The sequence below is a fragment of the Gavialis gangeticus genome, unplaced genomic scaffold (assembly GCF_001723915.1).
Source record: "Gavialis gangeticus isolate Ggan-Ray unplaced genomic scaffold, GavGan_comp1, whole genome shotgun sequence".
Lineage (NCBI taxonomy): Eukaryota > Metazoa > Chordata > Crocodylia > Gavialidae > Gavialis > Gavialis gangeticus.
In genome coordinates, this window is record NW_017729032.1 from 136,448,493 (window position 1) to 136,475,934 (window position 27,442).

The 27,442-nt window shown below is 42.7% G+C and overlaps 1 protein-coding gene across 1 annotated transcript in view; it reads left to right on the top strand.

Annotated features, from left to right (window-relative positions):
• MYO16 (myosin XVI) overlaps positions 1-27,442 on the top strand; it is a 581,111-nt gene that overhangs the window by 13,133 nt on the left and 540,536 nt on the right. The window contains exon 2 of the mRNA XM_019525343.1: positions 24,897-24,967. Within this exon, the coding sequence (XP_019380888.1) occupies positions 24,897-24,967 (71 nt within the window). The remainder of the gene's footprint in view (positions 1-24,896; positions 24,968-27,442) is intronic.

Genomic DNA, 27,442 nt, shown 5'->3' on the forward strand with positions numbered 1-27,442 from the left:
CTTAAAATCAAGATAAGACCGAGAGTATAGATCAGCAGTTTACTCTGTAGTGACACCGTGGGTGGAGGGGGGAGTCAAAATAGTTTAATGTGTATTTAAAAATCAATTTAATTTAATACAGGATTATAGACTCTTAAGTGACTTAATCAGAATAATGTCCTGTTGCCCTGTTTCCCTCCAAAAGGTTGAAGTTGTCTGGATTAACTGTGCATCTATTGTCATTTTTAAAATTTAAACCTTTATTTGAATGTTATGGATTTCTTATTTTTTATAATTATAATACCCTGTGTAATACATCTCCACCTAAATTACTGTTGTATGTTCTCAACCTTAACAAATCTGAACTTATTTTTGCCTGAGAGTGTTTCCAGAATTAATTGTATTCTCTTTCCCCTCTTCCTGCTCCCTTCTGGAGCTCTTAACTCCTTGTGTACCTCCACCCTCATCTACTGGTTATGAGTTACAGCTGGCCCCTAGGCTTGCAGACAGACGCTCTTAACTCCTGACTACCTGCAGCTGGGTTTCCGCCCTCTGGGGCACTTGTACATGTGATGAAAATTGCCTGATTTTTGCAGTTTAATTGCATCGCACTGTACACATACAGGGTTTTTTTGTGATTTAAAAGAGTTTGTTACTTAGCATGGGAATGTGGTTTAGTTTGCAATTTGTATTAGCTATTTGTAACATTGCAGCCTTTTGACAGCTTGCCCCTGCCCACCCCCCCCGGCCAGTTGTGGGAGAAGCAGAAGCAGTGAGGGACCTGTTTCAGGGGTACAGGACTGGGAAGAGGGGGAAGCCTTGCCCAGAGGCAAAACCGCAACCGGAGAAAAGAAAGAAAAAAATAATGACTTACTTGTTCCAGGGGCCGGGAGGAGTGAGGAAGCTTGGGGCGAGAAACCGCCCACACGGTTTGTAAGTCGTGCCCATATACAGCTGGGGCTGGGTGATGTCATGAGGAGACGCCACCCGGCAGAGTTTAAAGGGGACCGTGAAAGCGTGGGAAGGCTGCTGACTGCCGGGGAACCGGCAGGAACCCACCGGCCAGGAGGAGACCAGCTGTGGCGGATGGCAGATGGCAGCGGAAGTGGCACTGGCACCAGCAGCAGCGGCGAGAGCAGCAACGGCAGCCACAACTGCGGCCGCTATGGAAGCGGCAGGGGATCCCTGACCCGGGGGAGACCAGCAGGGACTAAGGATGTCAACGGAGAGGCCGGCAGAGGCAGCAGTGGCTGCCGCATTAGGACAGCAGGAGTGGCGGGAGATCCCCAAGATGAGGATCGGTGGGGATGGAAGATGCCGGCAGGAAAGCTGGCTGTGGCAGGAGCAGCGGGAAACCCCAAGCCAGAGAAGCCTGGTGAGACCCGAAGGAGCCGGCGGAGGGGCCCGTGGTAACCCTGGGGAGAACCGGCAGACAAGCCTAACTGCAGGCAACGGGGGATGTAGACCTGAGTGGAGGCGAGGCCCAGAGAGGGAAAGAGAGGGACCCCGGCTGGGGTAAAGGCACGGGTCCTGACCCGTAGGGTGCCCAGGGCTTAGGGTGTTGAGGGTGCTAAGGGTGTATGGAGCCCACGGTGGGTGCTCTGTTTCCTTCAGGGTCCTTCCCCTCTTTTTTTCCTTTTGGCTTCACCTCATCAGTAGCCACGGTGATGGGTTTGCTTATTCGGTGTCATGACAGGTGTTTCAGGGAAGAGGGGTTTAGGGTCCAGGCAGTGTTAGTGGTCCCCTTTAGAGCCTGTTTATTTCCATATCCTTTTGTAAGTGTAGGTGGGTGAAGTCCTCAGCACTAGGTGAGTGTGGTCAGGACCTCATGGAAGAGAAGAGAGAGAGAGGTGGCACAGGAACCCACTGGGAGCAGGCGCTAAGGGCACCAGAGAAGACAGGCCCGAAAGCTGAAGGTCTCCAGGCCCACCCACTGGAGTTTGGCTGGAGCCCAGGGTGGCCACCATCGTGAGGCGATGTGGAGGCCGGGGAAGACACCTGTGGGGGCTAACCGCAAACTAGACTTGGAGGCCTGTCTCACAAGGGTGGCGCTTGGCCAGGGTGTAGGGGAGGTTAGAGCCCCGTGAGTGCCTGCTGAAACGCGTGACGGCTCTGGAGGCAGCTCCAAAGGGGACCCCCTCCACTGTAATGGCAGGCGAGTTCAAGGGTCTCCTGGAAGACAACCGAGGCATCCTCTGGGGGCCGCACGTGGGACCCTGGCAAACAAGATCGACTGCCTGGGCGAAAGCGGCACGGGAGCGTATAGTAGAGCGGAGATGGGTACAGGACTCAATCCTTTTTTTTTTTTTTTTTCTGTGGAGCCTGCCCTCATCTCCCAGAGCCAGGGCACAAGCTGCCAGCGGTCTGAGTGGCCTCTGAGCTACAGGGGGCCCCGGTACTTCCTCCTGAAGCAGCGCCCACTGGGACCACCTGCGTGGGCTGCTAGTGGGCCAGGGGCTGCCCCAGCTCACAGGCATTACCCCACTGGATCCAACTCTTCCCCAAGCCCACCCAGGGAGCAGCTCCCGGCAGGTTTTGAGTGGGCAGGCTCAGGGGAGAGTTGATCTGGTGGTGTGCTGCCTCCAAGCTGGGGCAGCCCCCAGTCCAGTAGCACCTCACCTGGGTAGCCCAAGGGGGCTGCTCCTGCAGTGGCAAGGAATAGGGTCCCTTGAAGTGCAGGGGCTGCTTGGTCCATCGGCAGCTTGTACAGGCAGACTTCGCTGGGGTGGGGAGGGTAAGTGTCATGAGGCCTAATCCTTGCTTGCTTGCTTTTTTTTTTTAATGGAGCCTGCCCGCCTCTCCCATGGCTGGAGAGCAAATTGCCAGTGGGCAATGAACTGCAGGGGGCCCTGGTCCTTTCCTCCACAGTGGTTCCCAGTTTTTAATCATCGCAATTAAAAACTCATCATTTCCATTTAGGGGACTAAACCCCCTGTCAACGTATTCAAGCTCCCCTGCAGGGTAAGCGACTCCTTACAACTGACCATTGGCAAATGATGATTTTAACTGGAACCACTATGAAACCAAAAATAATATATGTACACATATTCATATGTGCACATGGTATAATGTGTATGTGCCCAAGTCTGAAGAGGCTTGCAGCTACATATTGCAGTGCATAATAAAGTCAACTGGACTACTCATTGCATGTAAAATTCATGTCATGAATAAATATTTGCAAACTTGGTACATTTGAAAAGAAAAGAAAAGCTATTTTATATCTGAATAAATGTTGCAGGCTGTGGAAACCAACACACATAACATTAGTAACTCACATGAGTATAATTTTTGGATTAGACTAAAACAGCTGACTGTCAGACAAACTGTGATTTAATCAGCTCCACATATGGAAAAATGTTGATGGACAACCCATGGACAAAGGAGCTGTTTTGAAGGCCCAGAAGGTTGAGACACATTTTAAGCCTGAGCAATCCTTCAATCCTCTAGTTCAGCATGAATGTTAACCTTGTTTGGCATAGTGCATGCTGAACTCAGCAGCCCAGGACATTTTTACAACACAGGAACACATAATGCCTTTTAGTTATTGGGTAACAGATGTTAAGTAATTAAAGCAGACCATTTCAAAAGCAATCATAAAATCAGAGGGAGATGAAATCTGAATACATTTGAATTCCTGCAGGATTCCATATGTGCACTTTTGTCTTTTACGCATTTTTTTGTGTTTTATAAATAAATTTAAATATTCACTCACAGTGCAAACTACATAAGGTATTTTTAAAGGAAAAATGCACATAATCCCTAAAATATCAAATTTAAAAGTTATCGTAATTGAAATATGTAAAATTTATATTTGAAAAATATAACGTATCTGATCAATGCCCTAATTATTTTAGAAAACAGCTAGAAACAGTGAGCCTGATTTACAAAATGGTGGTTAATTACACTACTCATTAACCACAAATAAGTTTCAGTTTTTTAAGTGTTCTTCATCATCCTCAGGAATTAACTCTAGCACTTCTTATTTATAAGAAGATGTAGGACAAAAGATAGAAACAACTTCAAGGAAGTTTTCAGGTATTTTTCTGAAATCTTTAGGATTAGTGCCTATATAACTTTAAATGTGTTTGTTTAAAATCTAAGATTTTTTCTGTAGATGGACTGTAATACAGTGTTTTACTTTAGTGGGACTAGTCATGATATGTAACATTAATAATATGAGTAAGCATTCAGAGGATCATATTCTAAATTGGGAGTCTATAACATACATTTATAACCTTAAGATAAATTCATTCAGTTTATTATTGGTTTCAGTTCTGTTAGAGGTCAAAGCTGACCTGAGCTAATAACTAAACTTATTAAATCTAGCTTCATAGCCTACTGTCTCCATTTCTCTTAGCTTCAGCCTATCAGTTCCTTCCTCTTCATGCTAGAGTTTTTCTCTGCAATAGCTTGTATTTTTTGTGGGGATCAGAGGTATGGACAGAGATGCCTGTCTTCAGTTTTTCTTTTTTTTTATCCTAGGTTGTTTATTCTTACACTTAATGATTATTTTCAACCTTCCTATTCTTCTTTAGCAAGAAGAAACTGGGGAATGGGGTGTGGAGGGGAGGGATGGGTGGGTCCTAAGCATTATTTTTTGGTTTTATTTTTTCTCTGATGACTGGTATGGGAGAAATTGCAATTTAGGAAGCAACGAAGTTCTTACATGAAATGTTTTCTTTCCAAGTAAAAAGTGAAAGGTTTTTTATAGTCATTGTTAAGATGATTTTACTACTGGTACACTCATCCTATAAAATGGCTTCCAACACATATTTCATATGAGTTGATTTTGTTTCAAAATGTATAGTGTAACACCCACCCACACATTGGGGGTGTGTGTGTGTGTGTCTTGATATGGGCAAGATGGCCCCTGTTGTTTTGGCCATGTGCACACCACATGGCAAACTCTGGCCTGTATCTGGGCAAAATATGTAAAACCCTCTGTCCTCATTGGGCAGAGGAAAATGGGATTCTTCAGGCAGATTAGTGGGGAGAGACTAAAACGTGGTCTTCCCTGATTGGACAAGGCTTGGGAGATATCACGCCAGGTATTTAAGAGCAACTCACTAAGGTTCTCTCTCTCTTTTTCCTGGGGCTGCTGAGAGCTGCACAGCTATCTTGGAAGCCAAAAAACCTGCTCTTTGCTGGAGAGGCAAGCAAACGCTATTTCAAGAGAGAGCCTCAGGTAGAGCCATTGTAGCCAGTAACCTCCAGGACCAATTCCTGGGCAGTTTGCTTCAGGGATTAATACCCCCATGGCATTAACCCACTTTAGAAATGAAAAGAAAAGAAAAGAAAGAGGGAGAAAATAGGAGTCTCAAACTTCAAAAAAGACTTTCTCTCCTTATGTGGGATTAACACCATGGGAGTATTACTTACAGAAGCAAACTTCCCAGAAATGGATCCTGGCAGTTACTGGCTACGGGGCCCTGGCCCCCTTTGTTTTGTAATTGTATTATCTCAGCATGGGGTATAGCTGAGACGGGATGTCCAGGCTGAAACCATAGGCCTGGCCCTTTTTTTCCTGCTGTTCCTACAGCTGTGGTTTTTCAGCCAGGCTGTATGGCTGAACTTCAGCTATATGCCCAGGTCTCAGTGCTTTATAGCCCCGGCCAGCTTTTGATGCCCAGTTGAGGCCCAGTGAGGTAGGCCTGATCTCTCCTTCAGAGTCTTCTTTTTGCAATTTCTGCCCAGCAGAGCTGGGATTGGGTCTAGGAATTTAGAAGTGTAGCATGCTTTCTGGAGCCGTAGTTAACCTCTCAAGGCCACCGCATGGAAGTGAGGATCATCCTACAATGTTGCAGGGAGCAACAAGGGGCCCCTTGCAATACAGAAGGACCAACACTCCCTAGCAGCTTCCTGCAGCCCAGCGAAACCAAGGGGCAGCTCAAAGGACTCTCTAGTGAAGTATAATTCCAGATTGCCTGGGCATGGGTGAAGCCTCCCCAAGAGGGTGCAGTCTGTGAACTATGTCTTGTAGTTGGCAGTGTTTTAAATTGCCTTCCATGTTTTCTTTGTTTTCTTTGCCTTTGTTTCTGTAATACATTTATCCTCTGTGTTTACTCTGCTTGTGAGAAGGGGGTTTTGTTTATGTGGGACACCCTAATAATTTATTTAGTATTTCCCAGGTGGTCTGGGTGGGGGCTGAAGCCAAAGTAAAATATATTCGGACCCCAAAATTAACCTGGCCCTAGTTCTGCTGACTGGTGCCTGGCAGGTTACAATAGTACTGGACCACTGTAATCCCTACATACCCTTTGTAGCCTCTTGGGTTACTTTTTTAAATTTGAAAATCGAGGGTTTTTTTCTTATCAGAGACAACCAGGATCCCTGGTTATTTTAATGCCCAATCAATAGATGATACTGCCATCTTTACTAGAGAACAGAGGTGAGTACAGGGGCCCTGCTTGTGGATTGCTTCCTTCTTACATCTGATGACTTCTGTCTTAGAAGTGAAGGTTGACACCATCTGTTCCGTTCCTTCAGAGGAACAAAATATTTTCTACCTTGATGCTAATGTTAGAGTCCTGTCCCTGGAAGACCTTGGAGAGGCTGGAAGGGATCTTGCTTCTGAGTCCTGACCCAGAGACCAACAGGAATAAAATCAGTTATTAGGAAACTGGGGACTTGAGAGAGAGAGAGCCAGACATGGGTTTGCCCTGCTTCTGTGATAATCTCCCACCCTCTGCACACCCCTGGGACCATGGTGGCAGAAGCAGGTGGTTTCTTTGCCTCACTACACTGGGAGCTTTTGAATCCCTATGTGTTTTAAATCTCCCAGGTGGACAGCATGCGTGGCATTTAAAGTCCACAGGGCCAGGAAAGCCTCCTCAAGTGCTCTTCTATTTGATGCCAGCTTCTCTTTGCCACCCATGCTGCCCAGCTGGGTGGCGCAGGTGGCGGGGGAAAGCTGAAGAGTGCAGAAATCAGGCTTTGGAAGGTTCTCCTCAAGCCTGTTTCCCAGCCATGCTGGCTTTTAAATCAAAGCCCCCACTGCCCAGCTGGTGGTAGAGTCCCCAAAGTCATCCTCAGAGGGAACAATGCCACTTCCTTGTGCTCAACTCTTGATGCTTGGGAAGTGAGAGGAGGGAGCTGTAGGGCAAAGCCCTGTGTGAGGATCCAGTGGGGAGCAGCTGGTAGCTGCATCTCTCATGCTATCTCCTCCACTTCTGGTCTGCATCTCCCCCCACCCTCACACATGTCTCCAAACCAAGGTGACCCTTGTTTCAGAAAGACACAGGAGCTTTTCCTCTGGTTCCACTCCCAGAAGGAGTTAAGCCGGCAGAGAAATTCCCTGGAACTGACTTGTAATGATTGGAGTTGGCTTATTTTTCTCCTGGAAAAACCATTTTTGGCTGGGGAGAAAGAGTGTGAGTATGTGTACACTCATCATTTCTACAAGGAGAATGGCAATTCTCCCAATAGAAACTGAAGGTCTGTACATGGCCAAAGTCAGCTGTTGTTTAGTCTAACTGTATCTGTTCACAAGTTAGGAAGAAGAAAAAGTGAAGGCTTTTATTCAGAGTCATTTAGCTATACACAATATATTTAGCTATAAACCTCTTATGTACAAGGTTCAGAGGTAGGAATGATAACATTGCTACAGACATGCACTGGAGCTAAACACACTGTACGTTTAGAATTAGATTTTGGGAAAGTTATTTTCAAAAGTTGCAGAATACAAAATACAGAATGGCTTTTTTGTACTTTGCATATAATATTCATTGTATAAAATGCATACACAACAGTGGGAAAGTTTCTGCCCAGTTGAGGGGTGAGATGAGGGACAGAATCCAGGGGCCCTTCCTCCTTAGGACAGTTTCCACTTTTTGAGCCACCCTCCTCTGGTTTGAACTCAGGGCCCCACATATCTTCCCCTTTAGGTGTCCAGTAGGTGTAGTTCAAGAAGAGGTGTTCCAGCTTATGCGAAAAGCATGGTCTGGTGGCTAGAACATACAGGGACAACTCCGGCTAGGTGATGAGGATGCTGAAAATCCAGGTCTCCCACTCTCTGGGAAAGTGCTGTAATCACCAAGCTATCGGGTAAATGGTGGGGAAATCCTCCTCTGCCAAAAATGTTACTAGTTACGTTCTTTCTTTAGCTAAAATTCCAGGTGATTCAATTCTTCCCTGGAGCCAAAGTGGCCAGAGTGGAGTCTTTTGGGCATGTGGAAGGGTAGAGCAGGATAAGTATAGGAGCACAGATAGAAATAAAATCCAAATACAAAAATTGCTCTTGTTTATCTAAGTAAGCACCACTTCTTTGTGTTTGAACATAAGACCTTCATGCTGCAGTGGTTCATATGGACTTGGGATCCATTAGTATTGTGGGCCACATCCAGATGAACATAGCTGTGTGGTATGTAGTGCTGCAAACACATCTGCAGTGCCACATACCGTACATTTAAATGTTCTCTGTTCTTCAAGGGTGCGCTGCCCATGCGTGCACTGCTCCACTTTTTTTTCCAAAGGTTTTTTTGACCCCTGCATATCCATGGGTCTGAAAAAGCCATGGAAAAAAAAGCGAAGTAACGCGCACACAGGCAGCGCATGCCACTCAGAAGTGGAGCTCGGCCACCCAGAGCCATGTTCTGGCTGCTGGTCAGACTGCATGCAGCAGAATTGCCACTGCTGCAGCCCTTGGAAGCCCCCAGGATCCCAGGCAAGGTGCACCACTGCTACTTGTCCCCAGGGAACCAAATATCCATGCTTGTCTGGATGTGGTCCTGGAGTTCATTGTAGGATGAGCATCTAAATTTGTTTATAGAGAGGAAGCTGTGGGGGAAGCTCCCCCTGGGAACCGTGAGGTTCAAACCACATGAATACAAAGTAGAATTAGATGAATATGATAAATTCATTTTTAAATTGTTAACTCTTTTGTCTGTGTACTTTTGTTGCTGCTTTACTGTTCCTCTAATATTTGCTATATGCGAGAGGAAAAAACCTAAACTCTGGACAGTGTTTTGCTTGGGTTCCTTTAAGATTTTCCTTTTTTTTCTTGTCTTTTACATTTCCTTTCCTAATAAAAATTAGGAACACAAAAAATACAAGGTAGCGTATACACCATTTATTATTTCACTCCTCTTCTTTCCTGTCACTTCAGGGTGTTAAGAAAAAGATGCCAAATTCCCACATTTGAAGTACATCTTTAGCTCTGTGTGCAAAGCTTTAGCTGTTAGTCTTTTGCTCATCCAGCTGACAACATACAATGTCTACTCTATAAGTAAAGACTGAATACAAAGGTTATATGACATAATGAATAGATAACTGTTTTCTTGATTATTGATATTTGCAGTGATTATAGGTAAGAAGCTATTACAGTGAGGGAAGGGGAGCTTGTAAAAATACAATCAATGAATCTAACTGAAAAGATAAAATAGCTTATTTTTTAAAGTGAATTGAATTTGGGCCAGGAGGTGGGAAAGTCAGTAGTTAAGATGACAGCGACTATTATTTTAAACGTCCTGCTTTAAACAAGGATTATAAGCCTGATGCACATAGTTCAAAGCAGGATTCAATCAGCCTTAGGCTGAATATCACTTTCTTACACTATTTCCTTCCAATGACTATAATACTACAGTGAAGCATGCGTGACCTTGAAGCAGTACACAGGGTGATTTTTACACAAGAAACAATGACATGGTTGCAGGACATAATTTCTCATGCTGCACATTGTTTAGAGTTTTGATTAAATTCAGGTTCACAAGGAAAACGTGACAGATCAGTGACTTAATGTTGCAATTAAGGTCTGTGCTCCAGATTTCTGCTATCACAGTGATTGCTGGTGTGCTGGATTTTTAGATCTCCACATTTGTCCTTAGAGGTTAGAAAAATATCACTTGCTTCTGGTTTTCAGGAAAATTGCATCTGTTGGAAGCATGAGCTGCTGCTTTGTGCCCGAATCCACTAATAAAGCAACCTAAAAGAGGGTACATCTGGTGTGTTCATCACACTACCGTGTATTTTTGCTTCATAAGCCAAATAGCACTTTACAGAGACAGATCAGGCCAAATTCTAAGGAGGTTTTTGGTTATAATCATGTAGCTAGTTGTGAGTGTGTAGGTCCCTCCCTTTGTCAAGTTACAGTCACTGGTCCCCTGCCCCGTTTAGCCCAGTGCTCCCCCTGGCACACTGAGCCAACCCCTCTCCTTCTCACTCATGGAACAAACCAGGGCAGTCTCTCTCTGGTCCTATGTCCCCCTCCCCTCTTGTACTCACCCAGCCACACAGGGGCTTGTAGGAGGGTCTTCCCAGGTAGGTCCTGGGAGGACAGGCAGGCCCTCCCGTGCCTGCCCAGGCAGGGCTCCAAGGGGGAATGGAGGAAGAACAGATACTGTATCACTTGGCCACCTCTGCCGGGCTCTGACAGGGTTCAGAGCTGCACTTTGGTTGTCTATTAGGTGAAATAGAATTCTACCCCTAAAAAATAGAGATGTTTTTCAAACTAAATGGATTACTTGAGTATGCTGTGTGTGTATGGGTTTAATCACAAGGCAAAATCCTGCTTCTACCCACTTTGAAATTATAAAATTCCAAGTGTGGATTTAGTTATACCAGCATAAGGATGCTTATACCACCATAGGTTGTTTAAGGGAATACACATTTTTATACCAGTATAATTGTGTCCACGCTAGGGGCTATACTAGCATAACCATTTTTTCTTAAAAGTAACACCTTTAACTGTATGACTCTCTTAGTACTAAATCTTTTGTAAAACTCACCAAAACTTGGATTATCACAGTACATTTCCTGAATTTCCCTAAGGCTCACACAGAGACAGAATATTTCCAGTATTGCATAAAGCTGTTTTCTGATTTTAGTTTTTCTTTTTAAAAAGAAACCAACAGCGATAGAATTTTAAATTGGTAATAACTGAGATAGCTTGTGTCTGAGCTAGATGTGTTGATTGGTTTAGATCCCAAATGTTCCTAGCACTGGTGACCCATGGGTTTGAGACAATGGGCCTTGTTACAGTTTATACTGTGAGCCACATAAATACTGATGGGTGTTAGTACTAGCTTGAGTTTGGATTAGCCACACTTCAAGTCAGCAGGGACCTGAAGGACTGAAAGGTAAGAATCTCCCCCCTCTCAGTCTGGGTTTCCTCCTTGCACCCTGCCTCCCTGGTGCTCCCCTAGTTTCCCTCCCCTTCCCCCCACCTCTGAGGATCTCCCTCTGCCCCCTGTCTACAGCTTACTTATGACTGCCTGCGTTGTCTATATTAGGGGAGCAGGCAGGGAAGGGTTTACCTACCTACCTGCTGCTGGACTCCTGCTCTTCTCTGGACTGAGGTCCACCCAGACAGCAGAAGTGACAGCAGTGGCTGCTGAGCAGGCAGGTTAACCCTTCCCTGCCTGTTCCCTAGAACACAGAGCATGGGGCAGCCGCAATAAGTGGGAGGGGAGAGTGGGGGGTAATGAATGGGGTCTGGAGTGCTGGGGGGGTGGAAGGTGGGGCTGTGTACCCTATCTAGGCCAGTGGGAAGGTGGGTGAATGGGATGTCTACATGAAGGTGTAGTCTAGAGTGGCTACACCTTAGTGTAACTTGAGCTGAGTAATGTGAATCAGAGATAAACCTGACCTGCAGTGGTGTAAATCTGAGGAATAACAAGCACTTAAAATTACATTCAGGTGTTAATGTGCAGACAATCCAGGAGTTAAGAGCTCTAGGAGCTTCCCAAAATTATTGTGTAACAAGACACTGTGACTGTTGTTGGACTAATACTTTAACATTAAGTTTAAATAAATAAGTTCCTAATTTATTCCTTACCATCTAACTATTAAATTTATTATTTTGAATACACACTGTGGATTCTATTCATATGTACAATATACACACAGCTAGTGGTCCATAGCTGCCAATTAACACTATTTAGTAGCTGTTTAGTTATGTAATAGCTAGTTAATTTTAATACAAATGCCAATGGATTACTTATACTGCTTGTATAACAACTGCCATAAACCTCAAATCAGGTATGAGATGCATGGTATGGGAACGGAAAGATAGTTCAGTTCTGAACTCACGAAGTGTAAATCAGGAGTCTTTTTGGCACTATGGGAGACAGTGCATGTTGCAGATGTAGATGGTATGCAGTAGCTCATGTAACTGACTAATCAAGTCCAAGACTTACATGATCTGTGGTAGTGGTTACAAATGTGTTTGTCATGGTTGGGTGGTTTGGGAGCTGCTTTTTTCCTACATGCCCTTTTCTCTTCAAGCTGTTGGAGCCAATTTCTATCATGGACTTTGATGTTGTGATGGAGACAATGATACTACTTGTTATGATCACTTGCCAAGATTTCCCATTGGTCAGGATCGATTCCAAATGCCTTCGTATCTCACTTGCATGTGTCTTTGTAGCAAAGCTTGGGATGTCCTATTCTTGTTCCCTCCACTAGTTTCCTGTATAACATGTCCTTGAGTATGCGTCCATCTTCCGATCTGCTCAGATGGCCTACCTAGCCCAGTCATCTGTGTTTGAATAGGGCTCTCACACTTGGTAAATTTTCCCTTTGAAGCACCTCTGTGTTGGTAGTTTTATCTTGTCATTTGATCTTGAGTATGTGGTGTAAACAGCTCAGGCGGAACCTGTTTAACCTTTTCTCTCGATGTGCATAAGCTGTACATGTTTCCCCCCATACATGATAGTGCTGAGTACACAGTCTTTGTACACTAGCATTTTGGTCTTGGTGGTAAACTTTGAGTTGTTTCATGCTCTTTTAGTTAGTCTGCTAAAGGTGGTGGCAGCCTTTCCAATGTGAACGTTAAGTTCTTCATTCGGTGAGAGGTTGGTAGTGACTGTAGAACCTAGGTAGCTGAACTTTTGGATTACTGCTAGCTGGTTCTCATTATGGATGATTGATGGAGCTTGTGGAACTCCCTGTCCTAATACAGCTATTTTTTTTATGGTGATCATGACAGCAAATGCCTGGCAAGCTCTTGAGAAGTGATCCATGAGTTCTTGTAGGTAGGTCTTTGTCATGATCTATAAGGGCAGTGTCATCAGTAGATAGAAGCTCCCTGATAAGTACCTTTCTAAACTTTAGACTTTGCCTTAAGTCATGACAGTTTGAAGAGTTTTCCATTTGATCCTGCGTGGAGGTACACTCCACCTTCCATGTCTTTAAACATGCAATTCAGGAGTACCAAGAAGGAGATTCCAGAGTGTGGGGGCAAGAACACATCCTTGCTTCACTTCGCTTTTCACTTTGAAGCTGTCTGAAGTGGACCCAATCAAACTGAACAGTTGCTTTTATGTTGTCATGGAAGCAATATATAAGTCTTATCATGAATGGTGTATTACTTGATTTGCCTGTCCCTTTGGGGTGTGCTCGTTTGTTAGAGTTATGTTTCTGGGGTCTCTGCAATTCTGTCAGTGTGCTGCTTGTGTCACTTGTGTTTCTGTACAGAGCTCTATCTCTCCCTTCTGCAAGTCCTCACACCCAGTGGAGCTACCTTGCAGGGCTCTGGTTCAATGGCGCTGAGTTCCTCCAGCTACTGAGTCAATTGAACACACACACATACTAACAGAGCACATCTGAGCAGGCAGGGTTACTCAGCATTTCCAGGCTGATACCTTATGTGCCTCAGCCTCAGCACAGGAACAGAGCACATCTGAGCTGGCTGGGTCAATCAGCATTTAGAGACTGACACCTTCACATGCCATGGCTCAGCACTTCCAATCTCTTGTCCCAATTGTCCTGATAGTAACTCCCTTGATGAGCAGACCCCACAGGATTTTTGGGCTTTACAGGGATCTTTGGCTTAGGTAAAAGAAGCCTTGCTGGAGACGAAATGGGGGGAGGGGGGTTGAGGAGAAGAAAAAGTAAACAAGGTTCGGAGAGGGAATATGACAACCAGCTTGACCATAAAAGTTATTTTATTGCCAGGTATATGAAATTTATGATGATACGAGTGGTAACAGACATACAAGGAAAACGAACAAAACAGTTACAGTATTACATGACTTCAGTTGGATATTTTGGGAAATCTAGCTCAAGTCTGATCAACAAAAGTCAGGTTTATAAAGTAATGCCTGGAGTAAGAGAGAAGGTCAGATTAAATCAATTCTGAGGTTTAGAAAGGAGAGCAGGAGAATGTGAGAGAGAGAGAGTGCAAGAGAGAGCAAGAGTGAGTTGGGGTCTCACCACTCCGTGAATCTTGAACCGGTCGAGGTTCTAGGTGTTTGTTGGAGCTTGCAGACAAGCTGTTCAGTTTCAGGTCCAGAGTGCTTGAGACAGGCAGAGCCCCCAGCATGATTATTGAAGGTATTTCAGGCAGAAAAGGAGAAGGTGAAATCCCAGTAGAGCTGGTGCAGCATTTGGATCCAAGCACCAGAACAGAAACATGAGCTTGGGTAGGGTTTTTTGTAGGGAAATGACAATGGTTCTAGGGAGAGTTTGTTTATGGGTAAATGATGGCTCAAGGGAGTAAACCGGAGTTGTTTTGTTATGCTGGACAATAGGAGCTGACCATTCCTGGCTATGGGCGGCTGTTACTCTGAGGGAGCTCACTATGTAAACAGGCACATTTAGTATTTTGGGTACCAGTAAAGGAATCCTCACTAGAAATGGTTTGATAAATGCTGAGCTGGGTGTGTGCAGACATGGGTTGATTAGCATTTGGAGCAGAGATCCCCCATCATTCAGTGCTCCCCTGCTTCTCTGGTCCCAGAATTCAGTGCAGTCCTTGCCTTGGAATCTCTGTTCTCAACTCTGAATGCTAATGGAGGTGCCTCCCTGTCCCATCTTCAATTTAAATATGAGTAGGGGAGTTGCCATACTCCTATCAACCTTGCCCAGAGGGGTTTAGGAGCATCTCCCACTGCATCTTCAGTGCCTTTTGTAAGTCCTTCGTCTGATCAGTTCTAGTTTAGGCAGAGGTGTGTGGGTCTGTGGGGGGCGGGGGGTGAGTTCTTTGTGAGTCAGACAGGCTGGGTACTATGCCAGGGTTCCCCAAGAACACAGAGCTGACAGGTAACAGGTGGGCATCCTATCTTTTCTAGCACTGAAAATAGGCCTGCTCTACTGACAGTGTCAAATGCTTTGGTTAGATCCACGAAGGCAGTTTTGATTTTTCAGGGTAGACACAACTCACCAGCTGTTGCAGGAGCACCAAGTTGACCCATGCGAAAGCTCTTCCTGCTATGCTTAGTAGCAGAATGCCTCTGTAGTTGTTGCAGTCACCCTTATCTCCCTTATTTTTATACAGAATGATGATGTTTGTGGTGCCACACCCTATTTCCAGCATTTTTAGTAGCAGCTGATGAAGATACAGTAGTAGGCTTTCTTTCCCACACTTGAGAATTTCCACCAAGATGCCATATTTTCAGGAACCTTTCCATTTGATAATGAATCAATGGCTTTGCTTAGTTCTTCTATAATGGGTTCCACATCTAACTCTGGCATGACCTGCAGAGTTGGTATTTGCTCCAGTGATCTGTTGGTGATGTTTCTTTCTTCTGAGTATAGCTCTGAGTATTGTTCAACCCAATGAGACATCTGCTTGCTTGGGTCTGTAATGGCTTTGCCACTGCATGACTTGAGCGTGACTTGAACAGGACACCCTTGTTGACAGTAAGACCTAATGCTTTCTTCAGACCATTGTACATGAGTTTTAGACTTCCTGTCTCCGAGGCTGTTTGTATCCCATCTCAAAGTTTAATTCAGTACTGATTTGCATAGTGTCTGGCTGCTCTCTGTACCTTGTTTTTTGCCTTTCGAAGTCTCACTTTGGTGCCCTCTGTTGGCTTCCTGTTGTGTTCCAGATAGGCTGTGTTCTTGATGTTGATGAGAGGTAATAGTTCTGCATTTTCTTCAAACCAGCCCTTATTGGATGGTCTCTTTTCCCTGGATGTAACTTTAGCTGTTTTGTAAATTTCATTTCTTAAACCTTCCCAAATTTCCCCTGCCTTCTCTGGTAGGGACTTCCTAAACATGGTCCGTTCAAAAGCCTTTGAAAACTCTTGGCGTGTCCTCTGGTCTTGGTATCAGTGGTATTAATCTTGGGCTTGCTCCTAGGTTTTGCTCTATGTAGTTTCTTGACTGTAATCTTCACTTTGCTAATGTTTAGGGAGTGGTTAGTGTCACAATCAACACTGTGGAATGTGCAGGTCTTCTGCACTGAAGGTAGATCTTTCCTCTTGACAATAACAATATCTAGTTGGTGCCAGTGGCCTGATCATGGATGTTGCCATGACACTCTGTGGTAATCTTTTCCAGCAAAATATGAACTGGTAATGCACAATTGGTTTTGAACACAAGAAGTCATTGGATGTTTTCATTCATCTTGCTGATGTCAAAATGTCCTTGGCAATCTGGCCATGAGGTGTTGTCTGCACTGACTCTTGCATTGATGTCTCTGAGGAGAAATAGTCATTAAGTTGATAGGGTTTTTGAATGTCATAAAATGTATCCTTCTTCTCGGTGGTGGAGTAGAGTGCTAGCACATAAGAAATTTCTTGGGGGCTCTTACAGAAAGAGTTAGTAAAGTAACTTGCTATGACATCTGAGTTTATTAACTAGGAAATCCAAAAACATTTTCAATACAGGCAAATAACACCACTTTAAATTTTAAGACAGAATACAATGGAGGAATGCTGATCTAAAAAATTGGTTGTTCTGATCGTAGAATCATAGAAAAATAGAACTAAGAGGGATCTTTGGAAGTCATCTAGACCAACCTGTGCTCAAGGCAAGAACGCTATTCTTTAAGCCATTCCAGAAAATGTTTTTATAACCTGACTGACAAAGCTTCCATAACCTGTCTAGGTAATCTGTTCCAGTACATAATCATGATCATATATAGAAAATTCTTCCTGATATAAAACCTAAATCTCTCTTGTTAGAATTTAATTAATTTAGAATTTAAGCTGCTTACATATTGCCCTATCCTCTGTAAACATAAAGGACAGAGGGGCTGTGAGTGGGCTATGTCCTTCTGCCGTGTTGGGTTATACTGACCTCTGGCTCTCTCCCACTTGCCTGTCATGTTTTGATGGAAAATTGATGTTTGGTAGGATGGATGTTCTTGATGTCTAGGCTAGTCTGCCCTGGTTGCTGATCTTCCTCTGGGCTCCCCCTCCCCTACATCCTGCGCCCTTCCTCCCAGGTTGATGATCACTATTCCCCAGTAATATAAAAAGTGGAGAATATCCCAGCCTGTCTCTGGTTTGTAAGATGCAGAATCGAGATTTTTCTCCTATGTTGTTCCGGCTGCTGTATAACTAGAATTGTTAAATCAATAATCACTCCAGTGAACTCATTCACGTTTCTTGCTATGTGGGTCCCAGGCCTCCTGGTCTTGACCTTGTTAATTGCCCCTTTCTGGGAACTGGGTATAGCTTCTCTCCCATGTCTAAATGAAATCTTCAGGGGGATTTCCATTTTTCTCCCTCCCCACCCCCCCACCCCAGTATCCTTCTCCTGTCCAGAGGACCTAAACTGTTAAGAGGGTTTCTTCTCCTTGGCCCTCAAGTCCCTCTTTTCCTTTTATAGGTCAAAATTAGAGGAGGATCACTTGGATTTCCTCTCCCTTTTTCTGCCACAGCTTCTGGTCTCTTCAGTTCTCTCCTCACCAGTAGGATATGAATAACCCTTTTCTTTATTCCAGCTGCCTCAGTTTCCTTCAAGGTCCCCACTCCTCTTGGCAAACCACTTCCTTTTTTCTCTCTCTTCCTTCTTGGCTGGTCTACACCAACTGTTCCTCATGGGCGTGCTCCCTGCTGGGTCCCTGCTTGTGGCTTCTGTGGCGAATCCACACCCTCCTCTCTGCTTGCATTGACTTATCTTTCAGGGAGTGTGGGGTTGATCCTGGCTTATGGCTAATGCAGGTCCCAATGGCTCATGAGCGTCCAGCATGCAGAGGCTTCTTTGGGGTTTATCCCCTTCAGTGATCCTTTGTGAGGTTTCTTGTGCCAGGGATGTGGGACCCTGAACTTTCCTTGGCTTCCTTCCTTTAAACTGCCTGCTTCTCATTGTGGGCTGATCAGGGCTGATTACCCAGGGCACATGTTCTCATGCTTCTGTGATTGCCAGCAGCTGCATTCCCCTGGATGCAGGAGTCAGGCTGCAAGGTCAGACCTGGACTGGTAAGTTTCTGGCCAGCACAGCTGTTTCTGCAGAAGCTTGGTAGGGGCTGGGACCCTGTCTCTGCCTCAGGGGCCATCTGCATATCACTTATTTCATATTTCTCTTCTACAGATTAAATAATACCAGTTCTTTCCAAGCATTGTATGCTATGTTTTCTAGCCCTTATGGCCAGGTACAAACTTTACACTTTTGCTAGTATAAGTGATCGGAAATTGGTCTATACCCGTAACAGAATATAAGTTTAGCACACAAAACTGGTCTGTACCCATAACACAACAGAAGTTCAGAACACAGATACTGGTTTAAAAATGGTGGAATCTGGCCTAATATTTGTCCCCACCTGCCACGCACCACCAAAGGACAAATGTGTGTTCTGTTCACTACTGATCTAAACTATGCCACTTACAGAAAACTGTGTAACTTGGATCAATTCTGCCTCAGGATTTTTGAATGCCTGTACCTAGCCTACATGCCATGTTTTGTGCTGTCCTTTGAAAAATTTGTCTATGTCTTCACTGAAATCTGCTGCCCAGATTTCAAGGTAAGGCCTTGCCAGTGTGAATGACATGAGTTGTGTAAGATAGAGATGTTGAATTTTCCATTATTTAATGAATATGGAAAAGGAAACTTTTAAGAGATAAATTAAATTAAACATGTTAAAAAATGTGACATCTGAATCTTTCTACTGAATTTCATTTGTACTGAATTAAAATTAACGCAATAGAATTTTTTTTTAACTGTTATGCAGTTGGAACTGATGATACATGGTAGCAGAGTGAAAAGGAACCATTAATTCAACTGGCCTACATGGCAGACTGATGAGGTATATAAAGACTTGTCCTCCCTGCTAATGATGGATCTACTTTTTTTCTCTTGTGCAAATAAGGCATTTCAGCTGTCTTGAAGTAAAACCACAGTGAAAATGGCTTTTTAAAATTTAAGCTGAGGTAAACTTTACAAGGTCAACTGCCCAGGATTGACCTTGGTGAGTTTGCCTCATATAAGTTTAAAACATTGTATTGTTTTTATTGTTTGGGGGGTGGGGAGGGGAGGGATGCGTGTCTTTGTGTGTGTTGTGTTTTGTTTTGTTTTGTTTTTGAGGAGCAACGTGTCTGCTATCTCTGGCTTAGTTTCTCTTTTCGCTTACACAAGTGCTCCAGGGGAAGATTGAGTGCTGTCGTGCAAAGGGGAGGAAAGAAGTTGGTGCTGTAAAAAGGCCTCTCTACCTTTAGGAGATGCAAACTTGAGTTTGGACCTCATTATTTGTTTATTAGTATACTCTTGTATTAATACTAATACATTTTCCTCAATACTGTTATAAATGCCATGCTAATTTCAGGTGCTTTCTTCTTTTTTCCCCTCTGGTAAAACAGTTTTTCAGCTTACATCACAGTTTTAAATTCAGCAAAAATCAGTGTCTGGGTTAGTCTGTATCTGTACTGTGGAGTATTTTTCAACTATAATACTTGTCATAAGTAGAATAGGGGGCAGCGCTTCTATCCAAATTAATGTTTTACCAGAGATTACTGTATCTTCTTTTGGTAGAGTAAAATCTCTTAGTAAACACCCTTTTCTTTTCCTTCATCCTCACTAGAAAGCACATCATTCTTGAGGTATCTAGTCTTATTCTTTTTCTTTGTCCTTAATTATGTCCTTTAATTTATGCCTGCATATGATAGCAGGAATTTAATTTTGTTAAATTCTTCAAAAAATTAAAAACAGTGTTGATTTGAGAGAGTTTGACAGATGTTGACACAGATCACTGGAAATCAAATTTCAATCCTGAGTCTGTGAAAACAATAAGATTAGGAATGAGTTTCTTGAAAAGGACTTGTGTGTGTTAATGTTTGCTCTGAATAAATTATATAAACCAATAGGCAGAGCCTTGAAAGAAATGATCAACAGTAAGCAACATCGTGAGTGGTAATATATTATCAGTGCTTTTGCTATAGTGCATTGAGTAGTCAAGCAAGACAAATTATTAAATGTACTGATAATGTCACTTGAATCTTAGGGTTTCATCACAACAAAGTTCCTAAGGTTAAAAAAAAATCAATTTATTGTTGTGTTAGAGCCATATTCAATGATTTATGGCAGTCTTGCTTGATTTCCTTTGCTCTTCAGATCCTGCAAATAATTTGAGAGAGAAATAAATTACAAAAAAATGGCATTTATCTGGATTTATAAAATACCAAATTCACTGGCAGGCTCACAAACTCACATGAAATGTGTGTCTGAAAATGTGATGGAACTGGGGTACAGAAACAATGCTGTAGTGGCATGAATGAGCGAAGAAATTCTTATTTAGCCTAGAATCAAGAGCCTCGTTGGGGAGACGCTGGAAATACAGTGTATTACACATGTTTTACTGTTGATAGAGAGTGACTGTTTTTTGTGCAGCAGTAGTCATGTCAAAATGCTCTTTTCAGTTCTGGTTCCCTGGTTACCCACCAATAGTTAAATTAAAGAGGTCAACAAGTAGAATTAATAAAAGTAAACTCTACTTTAGCAAGTAGGTACTGCATATTTAGCACCCCAAATGGAACATACAATAAATATGTGGCACCAAGAGATCAGAAGTGCTATCTTATAAGAGATTTTCATGAGCAAAAGAGAATGTCTAGCAATAAAATTAATATTTTCTTCATGTCACGTTTGTGGAGAGAGCTTCCATTTAAGTCATTACAGATAAAAATAATGAAGTAAGATGGGAGTAGAGCTGAATGAAAATTTTACATCAGAATCATTTTCCAACAGAATAGGTCTTTTCACAAAATTTTAGTTTTCATCAGAAAAAGCAAAATGATGGCTCCCCAGCTCCCTTCCTCCTTGATCCCAGCATCATGCCACTCATTTTGCAGGAGAGATGGCAAGCCAGGGTTTCTGTTGGCAGCAAGGTTAGAAACAGGTAGGAGAGGAGTATCATAAAAGGATTTGGAGAGACAGGGACGCTAGATTGCTTGGAAGTATCTTGTCTATTTTACTTTCAAATTAAGACAAATTTCCTAACAGACAGTCAGCAAGCTGAAAGATTCCTTTTTTTAGTTCAGCTGAAATTTACAATATTTGGAAAAAAATTACATTTTTGTCTGTAACTGAATCTGTGAAATTTTCAAGGGATATGATTTCCGTTCTCCAGAGAGTGTAAATCAAATCAAATAAAAAAATCAAGCCAATAAAAGATTGATTCTTAACATCTATCAGCTATTTTAAAAGTAAATAGTATCTTCTTGTGGAAAATATGAGAGCACAAAATTCTTGCATCTTTACATCCCCTTTTCCAGCATGGTGTCTCTGGTGACTCTTTGTTTCAGGTGTTCCTAAAGCTAATTTGGATGATGTTGCATATGTATTAAGTAATGTTAAATTATGGAGCAGGAATTGCAAGGAAACACGCATGTACATGTGGGAAAACAAGTCACTAGAGGAGAAAATAACAGATTGCTTTTGATCTTGAAGATGACATTTGGAAGGTTTTGAGGACAAATCATGTTTAACAAAAATCTGCTTTTCAAAAATGTCAGTGTACTCACTCAGGAAAATAAGACTGTTTTACAGTACTTCTAAATGACTTTTGAAGTAAATCAAAAGAAAATATTGAAGTAAGTCAGTAGGCTGTGTCTCTGTGGTGAGGGTGTAAAGAGTGCATAGGTTTTGTGCTGAGCTTGTGCACAGATCTGAATTTACATATAATGAATACATGTGGATTATGATTATTATAGACAGTAAAGGGGAACCTATTACATTTTCCAGTGAGTTCTAAAGTGCATCAGCTAAGGGGAGAAACATAGAGTAATATTATCAATAAAGTTCAATGGCCAATAAACCCTGAGGTATACAAGTATAAGAGTTGGCTTAGATGTATAAAACGAATGATTTCTTGAAGGAAAAGGCTTATTGTAAGTCTTGTTATTGGTTACTTTAACACATTCTCAACAGGTTACTTCAAAAAATAGGAGAAAAAACCAGCTGGCCCTTCCCCTTGACCTTTGAGTCAGATACCTAGGAAGAGAATGTGAGATTCTCAATGCTGAGATGCCATGGAAAAGTTTTTACTGCAGTCAGAGGAAATTAGTATAATTGATTGTCTCCCTAGAGAGGGCAGTGGACATGTTGAATTGTTCAGGAGAACCCTACATAACTGAAATGTTTCTCAAAAATGTTGTCTTTTTATCTAGTGATGCAGCAGGGACCCCTAACCCCTACTACTTAGTGAGCAGGAAAACAGTATTTGCAGGGCTGCAATTAGGTAGGAAGCTGGGTAAGGGCCAGCTGCAGAGCCACAAGCAGCCAAGGAGAACTACAGGGAATTAAAAGTGCTGCAGTGGGGAGAGCAGGGGCTATCATTTACTAATTTAAGCTTCGACACTTGAGGGCAGGCTGAACACTGGAGGGCTGGGTTTGCCAGCCTTGCCCTGGGTCGGGGGTGGGTGGGGAGGGGGCAGGTCTGGGTTCAACTGTGAGCAGCCTTGCCAGGTTCAGAGGTTCAGGGTCTAAAGAGGGATGGGAAAACACATGACAGGGCCAGGGGCCTTGAGAATGAGACGCAGGCAAGCTGAGGCCAAGAGGGCTGAGAACCTTGAGCCTAGTGCAGGGATAGGCAACATTTTTGGTCAGAGCTGGTGTGCCAGGGGCAGCTGGCATGGGAACTGTGGGGTCCAATCCTTGTTGTGGTAGTACAGATCTGACCCCTCTGCCATCTTCCCAGAGGCATGCATGCCAAGCAAAATGCCCTTGTGTGTCACACTCTGGCACTGATGCTGGGTGTTGCCTATCCTTAGCCTAGTGTGATCAATGGCAAGGGGATGAGGCTGAGAAAGATCCTGGGTAGCCCTTTAATTTCAAAAAGTAATCTTCACGAGGAAAAGTTTGGACACCACTGGTTTAAATGATAATATGTTTGTGGTATAATTTTGTATGTAGTGGTGGCCTGTTATGGAAGAGCTGTGTTTAGTAAAAGTTGCTTAATATTTTCCTTTATATAATCCTTTTTTTACTTCCTTAAATCTTTTCAAACTTTAATAATTAAAGTTAAAATAGATTTTTAATTATAGGTATCTGTTGTAGACTGTATTTCTTCCTGCTCCCTCTCCCTCCCCGCTCCCAAATTCATGTCCAGCCCCTGTTTAAATGATTTGGCAATTTCCAATAATCAGATTAGGGGAAAAGTGTTGTTTTACCCATATTCATTTTTTTACAGTCTTTTTCTTGAAAAATGTACATCACTTCTATAATTCAGAGGAGGAACTTGAAAATAAAACTGTTTTTGATAGATGTGTTGCATCTGTGGTTTGTACCAGGAATTTCAAATTGTAGAGTGGGACATCCAAGATTTAAAGAGTCACTTTATCTCATGAAAATCCACCCAGCTCTAGATAACTTATGACCCTCCTAAATGCAGAAGAGCCCATGCTGATCAGGCAGTGAGTTCACTGTGCATGTGTGTCAAAGCCAAAGTTGAGGGGCTACACCCTCCTAATCCTATTCCTGCATCTGCTACTGCCCACAACTGAAATCTTCTATATTAGGGCCTCCTTGTGAGGACAGGGAGTAGTCCAACAGATGGCCTTTCTACTGGTAGTAATTCTCTTTGGCAGATACATTTTAAGAGTCTGTCATAGAAAAACAGGGTTGGAAGGGACTTCAGGAGCTTATTCAGTCCAACCCCCTGCTCAAGGCAGGACCATCCCCAACTAGTTCACCCCAGCCAAGGCTTTGTCTAGCCGGGTCTTAAAAACCTCCAAGGATGGAGATTCCACAACTTCTCTGGGTAACCTGTTCCAGTGTTTTACTACCCTCTTAGTGAAAAAGGTCTTCCTACTATCTAACCTAAACTTCCCTTGCTGCAACTTGAGACCATTATTTTTTGTTCTGCCATCTGTCACCACTGAGACCAGTCTAGCTCCGTCCTGCTTTGAATCCCCCTTCGGGTAGTTGAAGGACACTATTAAAACCCCCCTCAGTCTTCTCTTTTCTAAACTAAAAAAACTTAGCCTTCTATATGCTAGTTGAGCCAGTATAAAATGGTTTAGCAAAAGGATGAGTTCTGCTGATTATGTCTGGCCTTTTCACTTTGCAGTCTTGCTCAGGAATTAACACTGATATCATGAGTTAGGCCATTCTATATTGCCAAGTAAAAAAGGTTATAAAAGCAGTAGAAATGAGGGAGAAAAAATGTTGTATGAATAATCACTAATATGCAAGGTTATTTATTGATCTCAATTAAATGCTTGAGTTCATTTCAAAGTGGTTTGATGCATGTAACTATGAGTAAAATTTGGCTGCAAATATCATTTTAAGAATTATACTGTGCCAGTGATCTGACAGGGTACTGCAAAGGTTGAATGGAGTGCAATTTGCTTAGTGGTTGGCACAAAGATTAATTTCAAGCAATATAAATAACGAACACCAATCTCAATCTTTTACTGGAAAAGCCAATAGTTCTCGTGGGAACTCGGCAAAATAAAATAAAACAAGTTGACTGTGATTCTGTTCTCAGGTGAACATGGCCTACTCAGCTGACTTTGACCATGCTTTATAACACCCCATGTTCAGAACTAAGAATTAATCTGTTCTCTTGAGAAGTCCTTAACACTGCTCACAATTCATATCATTATCAAAGGTCCTGTGCTTCCAGATCTAGACATTAAAATAGATGAGAGAGAAAATGCTGACACCATAGTTCTACAAATGTTATCTCAGAGGCTTACATATATTATTAAATCTGTTAATGAAGTTCATGAAAAATCAGGCTGTTAACAGTACAGGATTGGGTTTATTGTTGCATTAATTCTTCTCTCCCCCACCCCTTTTTTTTGATATTTCAGTGCTACGGTTACTAAAGGATGGTGCCGACCCTCACACACACATTTCCTCAGGAGGCTCCTTGCTCCATCTGGTAAGAGTGATTGAAGATTAGTGTTAGCAACTGTAGATAAATATGGTGGGATACTGAGTAACAGATTGGGCATATTAACAACAAGAAAGACTTAGCAATAATTTTTTATCTAGACTGTGCTTCATAGTGATTATGATTGCATCCAGCTGTGTATGTGAAATAAATGGTAGTATTCTACTGGCTTGTGGGGATGCATCATGTAACAAGGATTGTTATTAAGAAAATAGAGTAAGATGGTTTATTTATAAATTATCTGCACACTAAGTAAGAACAGATTAAAAAACATCTGTTTCCAAAGATGGAAAAACTGGTGATCCAAAGATTCTAAGGTAATACAAAAAAGGCAATGTAACCTTCTGTTTAACTTTTGATATCCCTTTCCTTTCAATTTGATATTGATCTTCTAAAATGGAAACACAACGCTTAAGTTATAGTTTAGATATATAGCCATTCAAACCGAGTGATTGTAAGGGGAAAGACAGCAGGTTTCAGTGTACAATGTAAGTAAAATTCAATGTCAAATCTTGCAGTGACTTTCAGAGGCCAATGATTTTACTACAGGTTTCTAAGCTTCATGTTCTATTTATTTTCAGGGTGTGAGTTGGTCTGCCACAAATGATGGCAGGTATTTTTGGAATGATCTAATTTTTAGATAACTGTCTCTAAGTTTCTTAGAAATAAGCAACCCTCGTGCAATCAGATGGCAGAATCTGTCTGATCAAAGCCCACCAATATTTCATTTTAGTTTATATCCAATTTTTGTTAATACAGCAACATTATGACACTGACTTATTTAATAAGGACAGTGTAGACAGAATCCTGTTTCATTTTACATGCCCAAAATGGCACTCATCTAGCTGCACAAATGCCATTTTTATCACTTATTCACATTTTGAGATCCAACTGCATGTGCAGTGTGAATGTTCCACACAGCTAATAGGCATGCTCAGTAGGCTGCACTCTGGCCTGGCAAATATATATCACATTTAATCAAATAGAAGACAACCCTGATTATAAGACACCTTCCCCCAATAATTAGACTCTGTATATGGAAAATTTACAAATTTGTTACAATTTTCCAAGTATGGAATCTGATTATTGGAGATTTTCCTTGAATTGTTCCCCCTCCCACTGTTATAGCAGGGAAAATAAGTCTGGGGCATCAGGTAGCCCTTTGTTCTCTGCTTCCCCACAATTTTTTCCTCTGGCAGTCCCTTCCTCCTCCCCTTACTACTGTCTGTGCTGTCCCTGAGCATTTGAAAGCGAGTGAAATTAAACGTGTAGAAATGTCCATATAGCAATGTCTATGGACTTAGTTCATGCAGAATTGAGGCATGCTACCTTTTTTTAAAAAACTGTTTTAGCACAGGTGTTTCATAAACACACTTTTAAGCAGCTCTTTGGCACCCACTTATCTAGTATACTTTTTTTTGCAAAAATATATATTTCTACACACACACACCTATATCCTTACCACTCTGTCTCGTGACTGATCTGGTTCGTCTGAAAGTCCATAACATACAAATACAGTTAAAAATTGTCATCCTCCTGTTACAACAACTGCACACATGCGTCCATCACCACCTCTTCCAACTTGTCACAATCATACAAGAACTGCCTCCTTTCCATCTACATTCTCCTCCCCACTTCCTACCCCCTCAATACACCTCTATTTTTCCTCCCAGTCTTTAGTCCACATCATCTCTGTCACTTTGTTTTTCCCCATTGTCTTCATCGCTCACACCCTTTGTCACTATCATCCTCATCTTCCTCATCATCATTGTCTTCCCTGGGGAACCACTCCTGAACAGTTTGTGCCATATGATCTCTTTTCTTCCATATGATCTCCACTGTCTCTTCCCTGTCATCTTCTGCTGTCTTCCTGTAGTACCCCTACAGCTTACTCATTGATCCCACTCAGTCAGGTGGGATCAGGGGTTTTAGAAGAGGCTTCACTGAAGGAATAAAAGAGTGAAGAGTCCAGATGTGCTGGAGGGTAGGGCTAGGATTCAGAGAGACCTTGACAAATTACAGGACTGAACTAAAAGAAATAACATGGGGTTCAATAAGGAAAAGTGCAGAGTCCTTCATTTAGGATGTAACAGTCCCATGCACCAGTAAAGGCTAGGGACCAACTAGTTAAACAGCAGCTCTGCAGAAAGGGACCTGGGAGTTACAGTGGAAAAGAAGCTGAATATGAACCAACGGTGTGCCTTTGTTGCAAAGAAGGATAACAGCATACTGGGCTGCATTAGTAGGAGTGCTGCCAGCAGGTCAAGGGAAGTGATTATTCCCCTCTATTTGGCACTGATGAGGCCACATCTGAAGTACTGTGTCCAGTTTTGGGGCCCCCACTACACAAAGGATTTGGACAAGTTGGAGAGAGTCCAGTGGAGGGCAACAAACATGGTTAGGGGGCTGGGGCATACAGCTTATGAGGCGAGGCTGAGGAAACTGCACTTACTTTTTAGAAGA